This window comes from Taurulus bubalis (assembly GCF_910589615.1).
Source record: "Taurulus bubalis genome assembly, chromosome: 2".
Lineage (NCBI taxonomy): Eukaryota > Metazoa > Chordata > Actinopteri > Perciformes > Cottidae > Taurulus > Taurulus bubalis.
The window spans coordinates 16,237,727-16,251,243 of NC_136590.1; the positions used below are offsets into that span (position 1 = coordinate 16,237,727).

General features: G+C 42.7%; 1 protein-coding gene across 1 annotated transcript in view; it reads right to left on the bottom strand.

The window, feature by feature from the left end:
• Positions 1-269: 269 nt before the first annotated feature.
• snx29 (sorting nexin 29) overlaps positions 270-13,517 on the bottom strand; it is a gene marked incomplete at its 3' end in the record, with an annotated part of 119,638 nt that continues 106,390 nt past the window's right edge. Inside the window, exons 20-21 of the mRNA XM_079237409.1 lie at positions 7,100-7,239; positions 270-396 (exon numbers count right to left, since the gene is read on the bottom strand). Of these exons, the coding sequence (XP_079093535.1) occupies positions 270-396; positions 7,100-7,239 (267 nt within the window). The remainder of the gene's footprint in view (positions 397-7,099; positions 7,240-13,517) is intronic.

Genomic DNA, 13,517 nt, shown 5'->3' on the forward strand with positions numbered 1-13,517 from the left:
TGATTGGGTCCACTGCTCGGCAGCCTAAGGGGAGTAATTTGTCCTTTACTCAGCCAAGCGATGCGCAGACACATTTACATGTCTCTTAGAAAGTCCTGCGCTGGGACCGCATCCATCTCCAAACCTCCACTGAGGCCTTTCATCCGCTAAACACCCTTAATGTCCTCCCGCACTGTGAGCCTGTGTGTCACAGTCCAAGGTGGACACAGGAACGCCATCCTCCTCAGCCTCTACAGTGAGAGATTGGTAGTTCAAAGGCTCCGGGCGGGTTAAAGGTCGCCACTCTGGGGTTCAGGTCTGGTTTCCTGGTTGCGGCTGCGGCCCAGTCTGGGAAAGCGGGATGAAGTTTTGGACCGGGGCGTCTTGGATCCACCGTCGTTGGCCTGGGGTGTGTCTCTGGATGAGAGAAAACAGGAGAAATGAGTCGTGGACTTTAAATGAACATCTGGCGAAGTGTATTCCCCAGTTTATTATTCAAATAAACCACTGATGCTTCATCTGGAGACTTAAATGCATAATTTCCCTTCTGCCAAAGGACCTGTTCTTGGGAAACCCGACATTTGTCAGAGCAGCAAAGAGAGAAGCTTTCATGCACCAAATAAGCAGAATCTAAATGATTTTGCATTAACTGTGCATAAAGAGTAGCAAAATGTAAAATGTGAACACTTCAGATTGTCATTTCGTTAACCTGCTTCAATACATATTTTTTATATTTTTAAACTGTATATTTTCACTTTCAACAAAACAAAGGAAAAAGGCTTGTAGGATGAGAACTAATCAAACCTTTTGGAGTCACAGGCCAACTAGTATGCCAATGTAGGTCAAGTAAATTTAGTCGACATCTAGTGTTCAAACCAAGAAGTGCAATGTATCTAGAGTGCAATTTATTAGAACTAGTCTCATTTTAAAATCCCCAGTGGGCCATTTGCAAACGGGCAGCAGGCCGTGGTTGTAGGTTGTCGGTTAGATGGACATGCTAACAATTGCAGTTTCTGTTAGAGCAGAGAAATAAACAACTGGTTTAATATTTTTTTACTAAGATGTGATTTGGCAAACTTGGCACATGTTTTTTGCTATAATATAGTTATATAGAATACATCTTCTGGGACGTTTATGTCCTTGCTTTAAAATCAAGCAATCGATTTTAGTCACGTGCAATTCCAGCGATCCCGCCAGTTTCCTCATTACTGCCCTCTCCACCAGAAGCCATTATTTGTGACACGAGGAACCAGATTACAGTTATTTGTGATCGTATGATGATGTCAAGGCATCTCATTACTCAGGAGGATATAATGTCGGCCGCTTAGTGACATCATTGCCCTAGTTACCCTGGCGACCGTCTTCAGAACATGTGAACCCCTGATCCCGGAGTCTTATCTGATAACAACGAGGATGAATGAGAGGCACTTGTCAAGGGAAAGCAGGGAGACTGAAAGCCTGCGGTGAAATGCTTTCTTGTGGCATTTCTTCTGAAGCCTCTCCCCTGCTGCTTGTGGTGAAGCATTGATTGGGTTAATAGGAGCGTTGAGTTCAAGTGCTTCTTTGACGAAGGGATTTTCAATTAATATGAAAAACAATGAAGAGGAAGAGGGCATTTCCCTGTCAATGTCCAACTGGCCTCTTTAATGAAGCTCCCCAGCTGCTAGAGCTGTGATTAAGGTTATCTGGGACATCTGGGTGGTCCTGTAGTTTGATTCCCACAAGAACAACACAAGCTAAAAATAAATGCACTCACAGTGAGGTGCTTTGGCTGAAAGTGTCACTGCGGGCCATATGGTTGTATGTGAAGCAGCAGGGGCTCAAGAAATAGCAGCGCAGTATGAGGGCAGAGAGGCACTGTCATGTTCAAATAGGCTGAAACGTGGAAGAGACTGGCACAGATTCAGACTTCAGCACGTATGCCTCAACCGTCCATGTCAAACCACTCCGGGGGACGGTGTGGCCAGATAATATGGGAATAGCATGAGCTTTGTTAATGTGGCAGACATTATTCTGTTTTCACTGGCACTAAATGTACATTCATCAGGGGCACAAGCACCACTGTCCGCCGAGCCAGGCAAGCTCAATGAGGAGCAGTCACACAATTTGAACTTGACCAAGGTTGGCCAAACAGCGATGCAATGGGAGTTATATCCGCAAAAATCATACTAAATTAGGGGCAGCATGCAGAGTCGAAACCACAAGCCATCTCATTTATTCATATCAAACTGGGCAAAGTAGCTAAATGTGCTAAATTAATTAGACTTATACGTTGTTGTTTTTTGGCTCTCGGCATGTGCTTGTCCCCCATTTGGACAGGATATTGACTTGTGAGGGATGATAAGGCACCGTTGGAATATTAATAGTTTGACTTCAGAGGTGCATAATTAGGATAAAGAGGTACACAAACACAAGCATGCATCACATTGATTGTCAAACAGCAAAAGGCGGGGCGTGGTGATTGGTTCTCTGAATAATAAACTATTCCCAGTACATTTCCTCATATACACACACACACACACACACACCTCTCAAGCCAAACCGACATGCATGTGCACATACAGAAATCGCCACAGGCGAAAGAAAAAAAGGTTACATCCTCATTCAAGTCAAACTGCTCGACCATTTCTCTCCGAGGCAGCAGGTCAATAAGGTGAGAGAGTGTGTACCGGGCGACGCTGGCTAAGTGGTTAGCATACCCGTCATTCAATCAGAGGGTTGGTAGTTCGAGCCCCGGCCCTGCTAGTCCCTGTCGTTGTGTCCTTGAACAAGACACTTAACCCCTAATTGCTCCCCGTAGCTTTGTCTGCGGTGTATAGAGCAAAAATGTAAGTCGCTTTAGATAAAAGCGTAACCAAAATGTAATGTGGACGTTGTGCTCTGAGTAAACATTAAAGGTGTTGAGCTGCATACTAAAGTGGTGGAAAACCTGGGGAAAGGTGTGACCAAGTTGCAGACAACTGAGGAAAATTGCAGGCCAACTGTGTGCGGAGAGGCATAAACACTGCTGTTACTTTAATAGAAATTTGGTTCACATATAAGTGTTACAAAGGTGAGTTGGTGGCCGGTCAGTAAAACAAGACTAAGAGTCGACAGACATGCTTGCAGCTCTGAGATTTCAGCTTCTGGGAACACTTATTTGATCCTCTGAAAACACAAGACGTCATGCTCTCTTATCTTTATAGCTCCTCTGAAACATCAGTGAGATCAAATAGCAACATCTGGTGTTATTGCCTTTTTCAAACTATGATAAGTTGAATCAAAGTGCTGGGAACCCTCCCAAGTACGTGTTCTGTCAGCTCTCATCAATTTGAGGAGCTAATTACAAATCTGAGATGATTGGCATGTAACACAGTTATTAAATGATTCAACTTCAAGTTGATGTTTAGAAGGAAACCTTTTCTGACTTTGTAACCGGAATATTGATTTTCCTCTGTCTCCACCTCAGCTTTTCCTCCATGGTCCCCTTCCCTTGCATCTTTCTCACTATACCTACTGCCTCCTGTCATTTTCTCTCTCACTTTCAAACCACACGTCTGCTTCTCTCCATCCTTGTCTGGGCTCTGCCATTGGGTTACAATGGGCAACAAAATGTGGCGGCATCGTGTAGGTACAGAGGATAATTACACAGATACCGTTTAAAACATGCTAACATGAGGCCATATATTCATTTGGTAACATGCACAGTGAACAATCTGAGGAGGTATATGTTATGTTTAGTCCATTAATGTCCATACACAGTGAAATTAGGGCAGTAAAAATGAACATTTTCCCAAATGTACAACATTTTTCAAACATATATTGGCGATGGGCCTTTATTTGTTTGTGCTGCATCGTATTTGAGACCTGGCCACCATTTGAGAATTGACAGGATCCAATGTTTTCCTAATTTGGATCAGACATGGCTGTTGCATAATCAAGCAAAGTGTGGTTTCTATTTGGGGCCAAACAACATTCTCGCTTACCTCTGCATCTTCTCCGTGTTCCTTCCCGCCCCCCTCATCAAGTTAATGACCAGACTAATCAGGCTTTCATCCCTCACTGAAGATGTTAGACCAGCGCAGGTTTCATCATGTTAAACCATTAAACACCATGACAACGCTGGCAGGCCTGAGCAGCAGCATTGGCAAGAAGCTACAGAGTGCTGTATGTCTTTGCACACACGAGCGCAGCATCATCACGGTATGCTGATCGATGTTGATTCAATGTCGGCTGCGATTCCATTGCGTCGTGGTAGTGAGAAATGCAGTGTCAGCACAGATCACAGCAGGCCCAGAGAAACCTGCACATGCAAGTTAAAGTCCTCAACCATCAAGTTAACGTTACTTGATATGAATGCTCAAGATACTGTTGTGCAAACATGTTAACTTGATGTACTGGTAAACTGCTGCAGTTGGTCCTCGACCGCGTTAATTTCACTTTTATGCTAACCATTTCTGAAGGGACTTTTTGGTCACCCAGCCAAAAGATTGTTGACCCATAACATCAGCTGTTTACGCCACCAAGTAGAGCAGAGTTAGGCCAGCGTCCCCTGTTGTTTTGTTCCAACACTAGTAGTTAAAAGTCAGGAGTAATAAGCAGGCATTGACGATCACAAACACGGGCAGTAACTGGGTAAGAGTAGATCTGAGTGAAGATGTATTAAACTCTGAATAACAATATTTCAGCAAAGGAAGAAAGTAATGGATGTGGCTTGACACTGCAATATTTCATGCCATTCAAAGACGTGCAATAGAAAGGTTTCCATTTCGGCTCAGAGATATGAAGAGAGACAGGATTAGTGAGCTTCTCAGGGCGGACTAGATAATGAACAGTCTGTGCTTTGGAAGTTTACACAGGCCTGTGTTGTACTCTCTCTACTGGACTCCTGCCTTTAGAGACTTACCTCACAATTTGACTCTATCTCTACTTGGTTTGGGGAGAAAGATAGCAACCACAATGTTTCTATAACTACATTGATGGTTGATGCATGTTCTATTACACAGACTAATTTTCAAGCTAGAATATGAACAAACACGACAATCAGACAAGGATGATGATCCGCCAGGAGAGACGTTGTCAAGCTAGCTATCAACACGGCCAGCGGCTGTATGCATGTTAGAGTTAAAGTTACAGACAGCCACAGTTACTCTTGCCGCCTCTACTCTATGGACAGTCAGAGCAGCTGTCAATCACAACACCACACACCCTTTTTATAGCATTAGATAACTACTTAAAACCAAACTTGTCAGAAGTAATTGAACACCTAAAATGACAGAAACCATCTCGCGAAAATGTTATTTGACGTGTACTTTGGTATTTTTAGTTGAGCCTTGTTTTATTATTTATTAGATAACATGCAGGGGTCAGGGTTTATGACCCACACTGCAGCAAAGCACCAGAGAGTGATTGGGATATTTTTACTTTGCACTTGTTGGTTGGACAGTTTTGGTGAAGTCATCCTGAACCATCAGTAAAGTAATTGACTCAACTAGTACAAGTACAATAGTGCTACTAGTACAATTTTTAGGTACTATATAAATTAGTAATAATCATCGCTACCTTTACCAGCTGCTAAATGACTGCATCCACAATCATATCATTTTATTCTGAATGGGGCCGTTCTACATGACGAGTACTTTTACTTTTGGTGCTGTGAGAATAATTTGAACCTACTGCTTATGTACTTTTAAGTAAATACACTTTTGATGCACAAGTTTCACTTGTAGAGTATTCCAACACTACATTCAAGTATTGCTACTTTTACTTCTCCCGTCACTGCTCACAACTGGTGAGAGTTTATGTATCTTCTCTCATTAACTCAAAAATAAATGATTGATTATGAGCATTATTAATCAAGACAACAAATGGACCTCACACTGTATGTCATATTTTATCTAGACCAGGTAGAAACAAACGATAAAGAAAAAGATAATATACACAAGGTAGAACAGAAAAGCAGTGCACATCTGATGTAGCTGTGACAATTATGTGCACATATGTTACCATGGTTACCAATTGATCTTGGATAATTCTGTGATCCTCGGAGATCGCCGGACAGTTCTCACAATAAGCAGATGGATTTAGTAGTTTATCCATGGTATTCAATATTGAATCACACATCTACTTTGGACTACATTGCTCACATACTGTACTAGAGAGTCTGATCCAGAACCACACTGAGACCCCTGGTTAGGCGGTCTCGTTCAGACCCCAAACCCAGGGACACTGATGTGAATGGACTGAAAGCAACACATAAGACAGCACTCTTCTCATTTTCCTACGAGTAAAAACGCGTGCCGTGATTATCATTTGAAAACACTATCATCACATAAGAACTCATCGTGGCTTTCAGCGAGGCGACGAAGTGAAGCGTCTACGTCTGTGTCAACGGTGCTGTTGCTGTTGTTGCCTCGGCCCGATGACTCAGATGTCTCCAGAGAGGAAATGACAATCCAGTTGGTGTCACGCCAGCTGATTGATCGCAGTGAGTGGAAACCGATGTGAATGTTGACAGGAAATGACTGGAACATCTCATTTTCAGACGGAGCCTGGTCGGAAGGTGGGTAGCTAAGGCATCACGCACTTTCACACCTGTGAGTCTGAGTGTGTGTGAATGTGCGCGTGAGAGAACATAAACACTTGTATAAGTGAATGATGTGTGCAAGTGTAAAACGCTGAAGTTTGTTTACAAGGGATTTGGCATCGTCGGTGACATTAATCCTCCCCGTTTGTATCCTGTAACAACGACTGCCACAACAGCCGTGGTGTGACGTTTATTCTTTCAGAAAATATTGAAGATTAAATTGGTAAAATACATACAAAGTATTGCCCAAAACTCCTGTTTTCCCTTTTAGATGTCATGTGAGCATGCACTGGGATAGAGGCAGCTCTATATTATTAAAGAGACATATCATTTGGATTCCACCATATTTTGCTAATAACATTTAAAGAAAGTTACAGAGATACACATATATTCCCTGATTTATTTCCTTGATTGTTCAGATTCTTTCACAGACAGAAGCCCTTCACCTGCTAACATGTGCTGGCATCATGTGCTCTCTCTCTCTCTCCACATGTCCACATGCTCACATAAAAGGGAAAGAACTTGTATCGAACATGCCTGTGTGTGTCCACTTACAGACAGAAAGGCAGCAGAGACAGCAGGGTCTCTTTGGTGGGGCGGGCCGTGAACTCTGGCAGCGTCTGGATCAGTTTGTTCATCACCGTGCGAAGGTAGCCCTGCAGCTGCTTCCTCCTCTCCTCCACAAACTTGGCATCCTGCAGAGAGAGAGAGAGAGAGAGAGAGAGAGAGAGAGAGAGAGAGAGAGAGAGAGAGAGAGAGAGAGAGAGGAACAAGTTAGTTGCAGATAAAATGTTGCTTGGAATAACTGAGGTTAAAGCTGCAACATTAAACTGTATTTACTTTATTTATCCCACTCAAATCAACTTGTGTATTGTGAAGGAGGGGGGGGGGGTCGGTGATAGAGCGGGTAGTGATGGAGCAAAACACACAATTGTCAACCGATTCAATCCCCCTGAGATTCATGGAGCTTTAAACTAATAGTTTGGGTTTTACGGCCCACAACTTCACTGTCTTCCTCTAGCGCTCCCACTCGGGATGTTTTCAGATGCAACAGGCAGCTGCTTCCAGCAAAAGAGCTCGTAACATCACAAAGAAGGGAGCTGTCTTAAGGCAGAATGTTGCTTATGAGACGATGTCAACATTTAGTCAGTTTAAATTAGTTGATTCGGGCAGTTGTGAACGCAATAATCTCACTGTGAGGCGGACAAAAACGCCACACTATGGGTTCGCTAACAATCGGACCGAGACCACCACTCGCAAGCGGTCCCCGATTGCAGTGGGAGAGCATAATCCAACCCAATTGTAGGAAGTGAACCAAAACGCAGAGGATTACTGGCTGCCTGCACAGACATTTGTTGAGATAGACACAGGTAAACAACAGGTAAACACGACTGATGATGCTTTTCTCGACGTCTCGGCCCAAGAGAACAGACAGAATATGATAAAAGTAATTTGTGATCATCTGGAGAAGGAATTCCTGCACACAGTAGATCATTACAGAGTAAAACAAGCAAATATTGTTGTGCTCTGCTTTAGTCCCCTTAAAGACCTGTGACCCGGTGACTCTGGAGTAATTATGTCTTGTCACTGTGCAGCATCAAATCTTGAACAGGTGTCTCGTGTGATTTGGTCTGAGCTTTCCTTCCATCAGCACAAATACTGTATATACTAATGCTGATACTGACAAGGCCTCCACATACCATATCTCGCGAAACAAGCAATGCATACGGTTGCTGATGTCAAAGAAGAATTAGGCCCAGTCATATGAGCGTTCACACTTCTTTCACACAGTGGCTCTGAAGGCAGAGAGACACATGGCTGATGTTAGCATGGCAGTGTCCAACTAGGCTTAGAACAAAGCCTGGGCAATCTGGTGCTTGGGACTGGAACAAACAGCCATTATACTGTAGGAGGCCAACAATTCCTGTTTTTGAAACTACTGCTTCTCTTTTGATCTAGAATCCCCAAACCCAAGTGAACTCAATTGCTTTGTCTGAAAATACAAATGTGGTTATTCTGTACAAAAAGCCCTGGTACCACACAGCACTGATAACAAAAAGGCTGATGTCGCTTCAAATTAATGATTTAACGAGTGCAATTATGAAATTACTGCTTGTTTATACATTTGTATCATCTGACATCCATGGGGTTTAAACAAGCTACCTGCTATTTCCCCAGGAGCAGGGACACTACACGTGCACTACCAGCAATGCTTTTGACAGAGAATATGTTGAAATTCAAGCTTGCACTGCCCCTAATTTGAAAAGATAATACAATCAATAACAGCAACAAACTATATGAATACAACAACATGCATAATTTAGAAAAGGCAAATAGTAGTCGTTGGGAAGTGGGATTTGCAGGAATTGGAGTCTGCAAAATATATATTTTTTTTTTTTTATGTTTTTTTTTTTAAAATAAATATAATAGTGGTTACTCTAACTCTTACAAACCAGAAGAAAATCTGTAATAAAAAAAAACAATTGTTCAATTATTAAATTAATCAGAAGTTTGACCTTTACATGTTTATTTCATTACTTGGGGAGACTCTAATGGCTATTAGCACCTCTTTTTCTGAATACATAAATTACATTTAATTGTTGCTGGTTGCTGTGTTGCATATACATGCAAACAAATGAGAAACAACGACAGTGCATGAGGAAGGTCACACTCTGCAGAGATCTAACCATCGCAATCAACCAGTGGCAAAAATTCTGGTCTGCTCCACCCATGTGTCCTGCACAGCTAAGGTATCAAAATAGAACTGTGACATGACAAAAACAAAAATAATGATGTTTCATAGTTTTGGTTGAGTTTGATTGGTGTCAAAGAACAAGAAAAAACAAGAAAAAAAAAAAATCCACAACTGCGTCATCACTGCACGTAAACTTAACCAAACATAAGTGTAACCTTACTCATCTCTAAAAATAAATCAAAGACGACTGTTGCCATTTTTGCTAATGAGTCCCCGACTACGTGAGATCACTGCATATCCAAACAAAGCTGCCTTTGGCTGCACATTCGTGATACATCGTGTTCACATTTTCCCACTGCGAACCTCCCGGAAAGTTGGGAGATGACAGGCAGTACAGTGGCCGGAGAGAACTTTTAAAACGGAGAGTAGATAAGAGGTTCACTGTCGCCCCAAGTAAAGGATAAGTGTGGATCACTCAACTCTGCTGCGTGCAGGCTAAAACAGGCGCAGTAGGACCGGGTAAATCTGATGTGTCAGATTAGGATGTGCGTGCCAGCGTGGGTTTCATGCTATGTCAACACAATAAGGGACACCCTGACTGCCTTCATGGATGTCAGAGCAGTAAAAACCCTAATGGACATCGTGACGGATTTATCCTCTTGTGTAGACGGAGAGGAAGGCTGAAGAGCCCAGGTGCTGTCTCTTGTTTGCAGAGAGGAGACGACAGAGCAGAAACCACCGTGGCATACTGATGCAGGGACAAGGCTGATTCTGTCCTCTCACATCTGTCTGCGCACATCAAGCTCACCTCACCCCTATACTGATATGACATGAAGCCTAAATCAGTCCATTATTATTCATCATATGGGAGAGGACATGTACCAGCAGCACATACAAAACATGAAGGGGAGCACACACATCCTGTCTAACCAGTAGTAAGGGAAGATGAAGCTCGATAAAGTCAGTTAACTACTATTTGGGCTGTTTCCTCACTATGCCTTGATAGAAAAAAATGGCTGATAGATGGGAGGAGGAAGAGAGCAGCGGGATTGAGACAAATCCATGAGTTGTGGTGCAAAATGTATATATTAAATGTGAGCAGAGCAGAGCAGTGCAGAGCAGAGCAGCGCATCACAACACAAACAACCACGCAGTACTTTGCATTTATTAATTTGGGAAAACAAGTTAATTTCCTCCACATCGACAAGGGCAGCACATACCGCTTTAGTTCCGTTCTTACCTTTCACAACAAAAGCCCGAGACCGCTGCATCACTGCGTACCAGAGGGAACTTACATTTAACAAAATAGCTTACAATGTGTATTTATTACAAAAATATGTCAATATTTATCATGGATGGTCCACCAATACAGAATCTGTATTTTTCTAAGTATTATGTACTTTAGGTTTTTGGGCTTTTCTTCACTGCTTCTGTAGTTACTGTCTGGCTTTGTAGGGCATAAAAGATGGTTTCTGGACTTTTTCTTCTGTCCTCACCTCTATATGTCATTCACGTCATGGATTCTAGTGTCAGGATAAGACGTTTCTATATTCATGCCCATTAGCAGCTTATGGGTGATATGGCGTTATGACATAGGCATGTAACCGTAGAACGGGAAACTGGATGTATATATAATGTACACACGCACGCACACGCACACACCACAGTTCAATGTCACTTTACAGAGAGACGAGAAAGCCAGACGAGGGGAGACGTCAATGGAAGAAAAGCATAAATCAGTCATATATGCGTCGGGGTCTCCACAACTGCTCAGTGAATCTGCTGCCAGCTTTACGCCTTTCAAAAAAATAATCCCAAAAGCACGTCTCAAGAAGTAAATGTTGCCTGGCAACAAAAAATATATTCAGAACAAAAAAATTGACTACACTCTACTATAATAACCACGTTTGTTGTTTTCTCCCAACAGAAAATCGATGCCTTAGTCCAAGACTTCGATCCTGCTTGAAATTCTGGAATAACTGTGTTTCCAATGATTTATGTTCCTGTTTTGGCTTTTTGGTTTTTATTCTTTCACAGAGTGAGACAGGAGGGATGTACGGATGCCATGTAATGGAAGTACTAGGCCAGAATTGCTGGTTTCATAATAAGCTGCTGTCTTGGCAATTCAGACACCGATAATGAGCAGACTGAGAACTAATTCTGTGTCAGGATTTACCGTATGTGAATCAGGCCCTCAGTGTCTGGCATGTTTTATGGAAACAAAAAGTTTCTTAGCTTCACATATGCAAAAAAACAACAACTGACTTTTCAAGTCACCACATAGTCGGGGACATCCACCTGAGTGTTGATCTGAACCTGCTGCAGTACACTTGAAACAAACAAGAGTGCACAGCATTGGGACACGCTTGCAACAAAACAAGGTCAACACTTTCCACCAAGTCAGCCCACACCGGGCCACGGCGAGGCTGAACGGACTGTTCTCTGAACAAGCACCACACCCTGGGTCCGGGCCATGCATAAAACATCACAGGCAATTCAGGAGCGCTCATACAAGACCTCCCCAATGTCTCTTTGACATAATTAAAAGCGTAAAACATGTATATTGCATAATATGTGAACACAACATACTAGGACTGGTTAATAATTCACTTTGTAGTTTCTGATTAAATAACCAGGGCAGCCTTGGCACTCTTCTCGGTGTATGTGCAGATGGGGCGATGGCAGAGGGCAAACGGTAGCTATGGGAGTGCCATTTCTTCTGCTATGATTACCTTTATGCAATGTCAGAAGCCAAAATTACTTATTGCCATCGTTTTAGATTTTATTTAAACAAATATCTGGTATCTAAGAAGAACGCATTAATTATTGATTTGAATCACTGCCGATACTCCTTTGTGTAAATGTGTAGACTTCAATATTATATCATTGTTCATGAGTCGGCATACAAGTGGCTGATGCTGATGCTCACTTGCTCTCCAGTGTCATTCAATGCAGACAACTGGCGCTTTCAGGAAGTTAGTGCTTAGTGCCTAGAAACAGTTTGGCACACAGCCCCGTCAAACGGCAAACGTGACGTTTTTACACTTCAGTTTCTGTATGGATCAAACAAACTACATAAAGTGTTTTAATTAGTGATCTTTAGGTGGAGGTGGGTTTTCTTACCAGGTTAACGGTCTTGCCCTTGGATAATTCAATTCAGTTTATTTTGTATAGCCCAAAATCACAAATTACAAATTAGTCTCGGAGGGCTTTACAATACACATACGACATTTCTGTCCTGGGACCTCACATCGGATCAGGAAAAAACTTCCCCAAAAAACTGGAAAAAAAACTTTCTCGGGAAAAAAGGAAGAAACCTTTGGGAGAGCAACAGAGGAGGATCCTCCATCAGCATGGCCAGAAGCAGTAGATGTCATGTGTACAGAATGAACAACATAACAGAGTTACAGCACATTCAATGAATAGAAGTAGGCATGGATCACGATCCAGATAACCACGATCCATGTCAGCAGAAGGAGATAGAGAGGAGGGGCATCAGCAGGGCCGCCATGGGCCACGGTTATTACAAGCTAAGCTAACCGACTGCTGGTTGTAGCGGTAGATTGATGCTTTAAAAATACTCATCGGCTTCAGTGATCAAGACCACAGCGATGCAGCTTAGCGGCTTGGACGGGCGGATAATATGCAAAAATTGCTGACAAATCTTATTAGTATGCAAATGTTGATGGCAAAACTTGAGAAAATAAAAGTTGATCTTCTCCACAGTCTCATATGACTGCTCACTAAACATGCACGTGCTGATTGAAAGAGTGGTCTCTACCGTGGAAGAAACAATTCACCAAAAGATTTTTCCACATCGTGTCTCTCTTTTAATCTGTCGCTCCTGGGAAAATGTCTCCCATTTGCGGCCTTGAGAGAACAAAGAGAGAGATAAAAAGCCCCAAATTAAGCTATTTGTTTCGGAGCCTAAGGCGGACAAGTGACTTCAGTGAGCAAGAGGAGAGACTGTGATACAAGTGGGCAAATGATAGAAATTGGTATTGAGGGTGGAGAACAAAAAAGTAATGTCAAACGCCTTTGGACACAAGTCATAAAATCTAGATGAGGTGCGGCCAGTGAGAACGGCAGATGGATGGACTCTGGGGTCTGACGACAACGTGTCTTTGAGGCAATCATTCTGGCCCCTCCCTGTCTCAGCGTTAGCTTCAGGACGGATTTGACAGGCGCGACTTGGGAACATTTATCCTGTAAGCCGGGTTGGGCCCCAGACAAATCAGCTGGTTAAGAGCTGTCACAGCAAGCGTGTGTGCTTCTGTG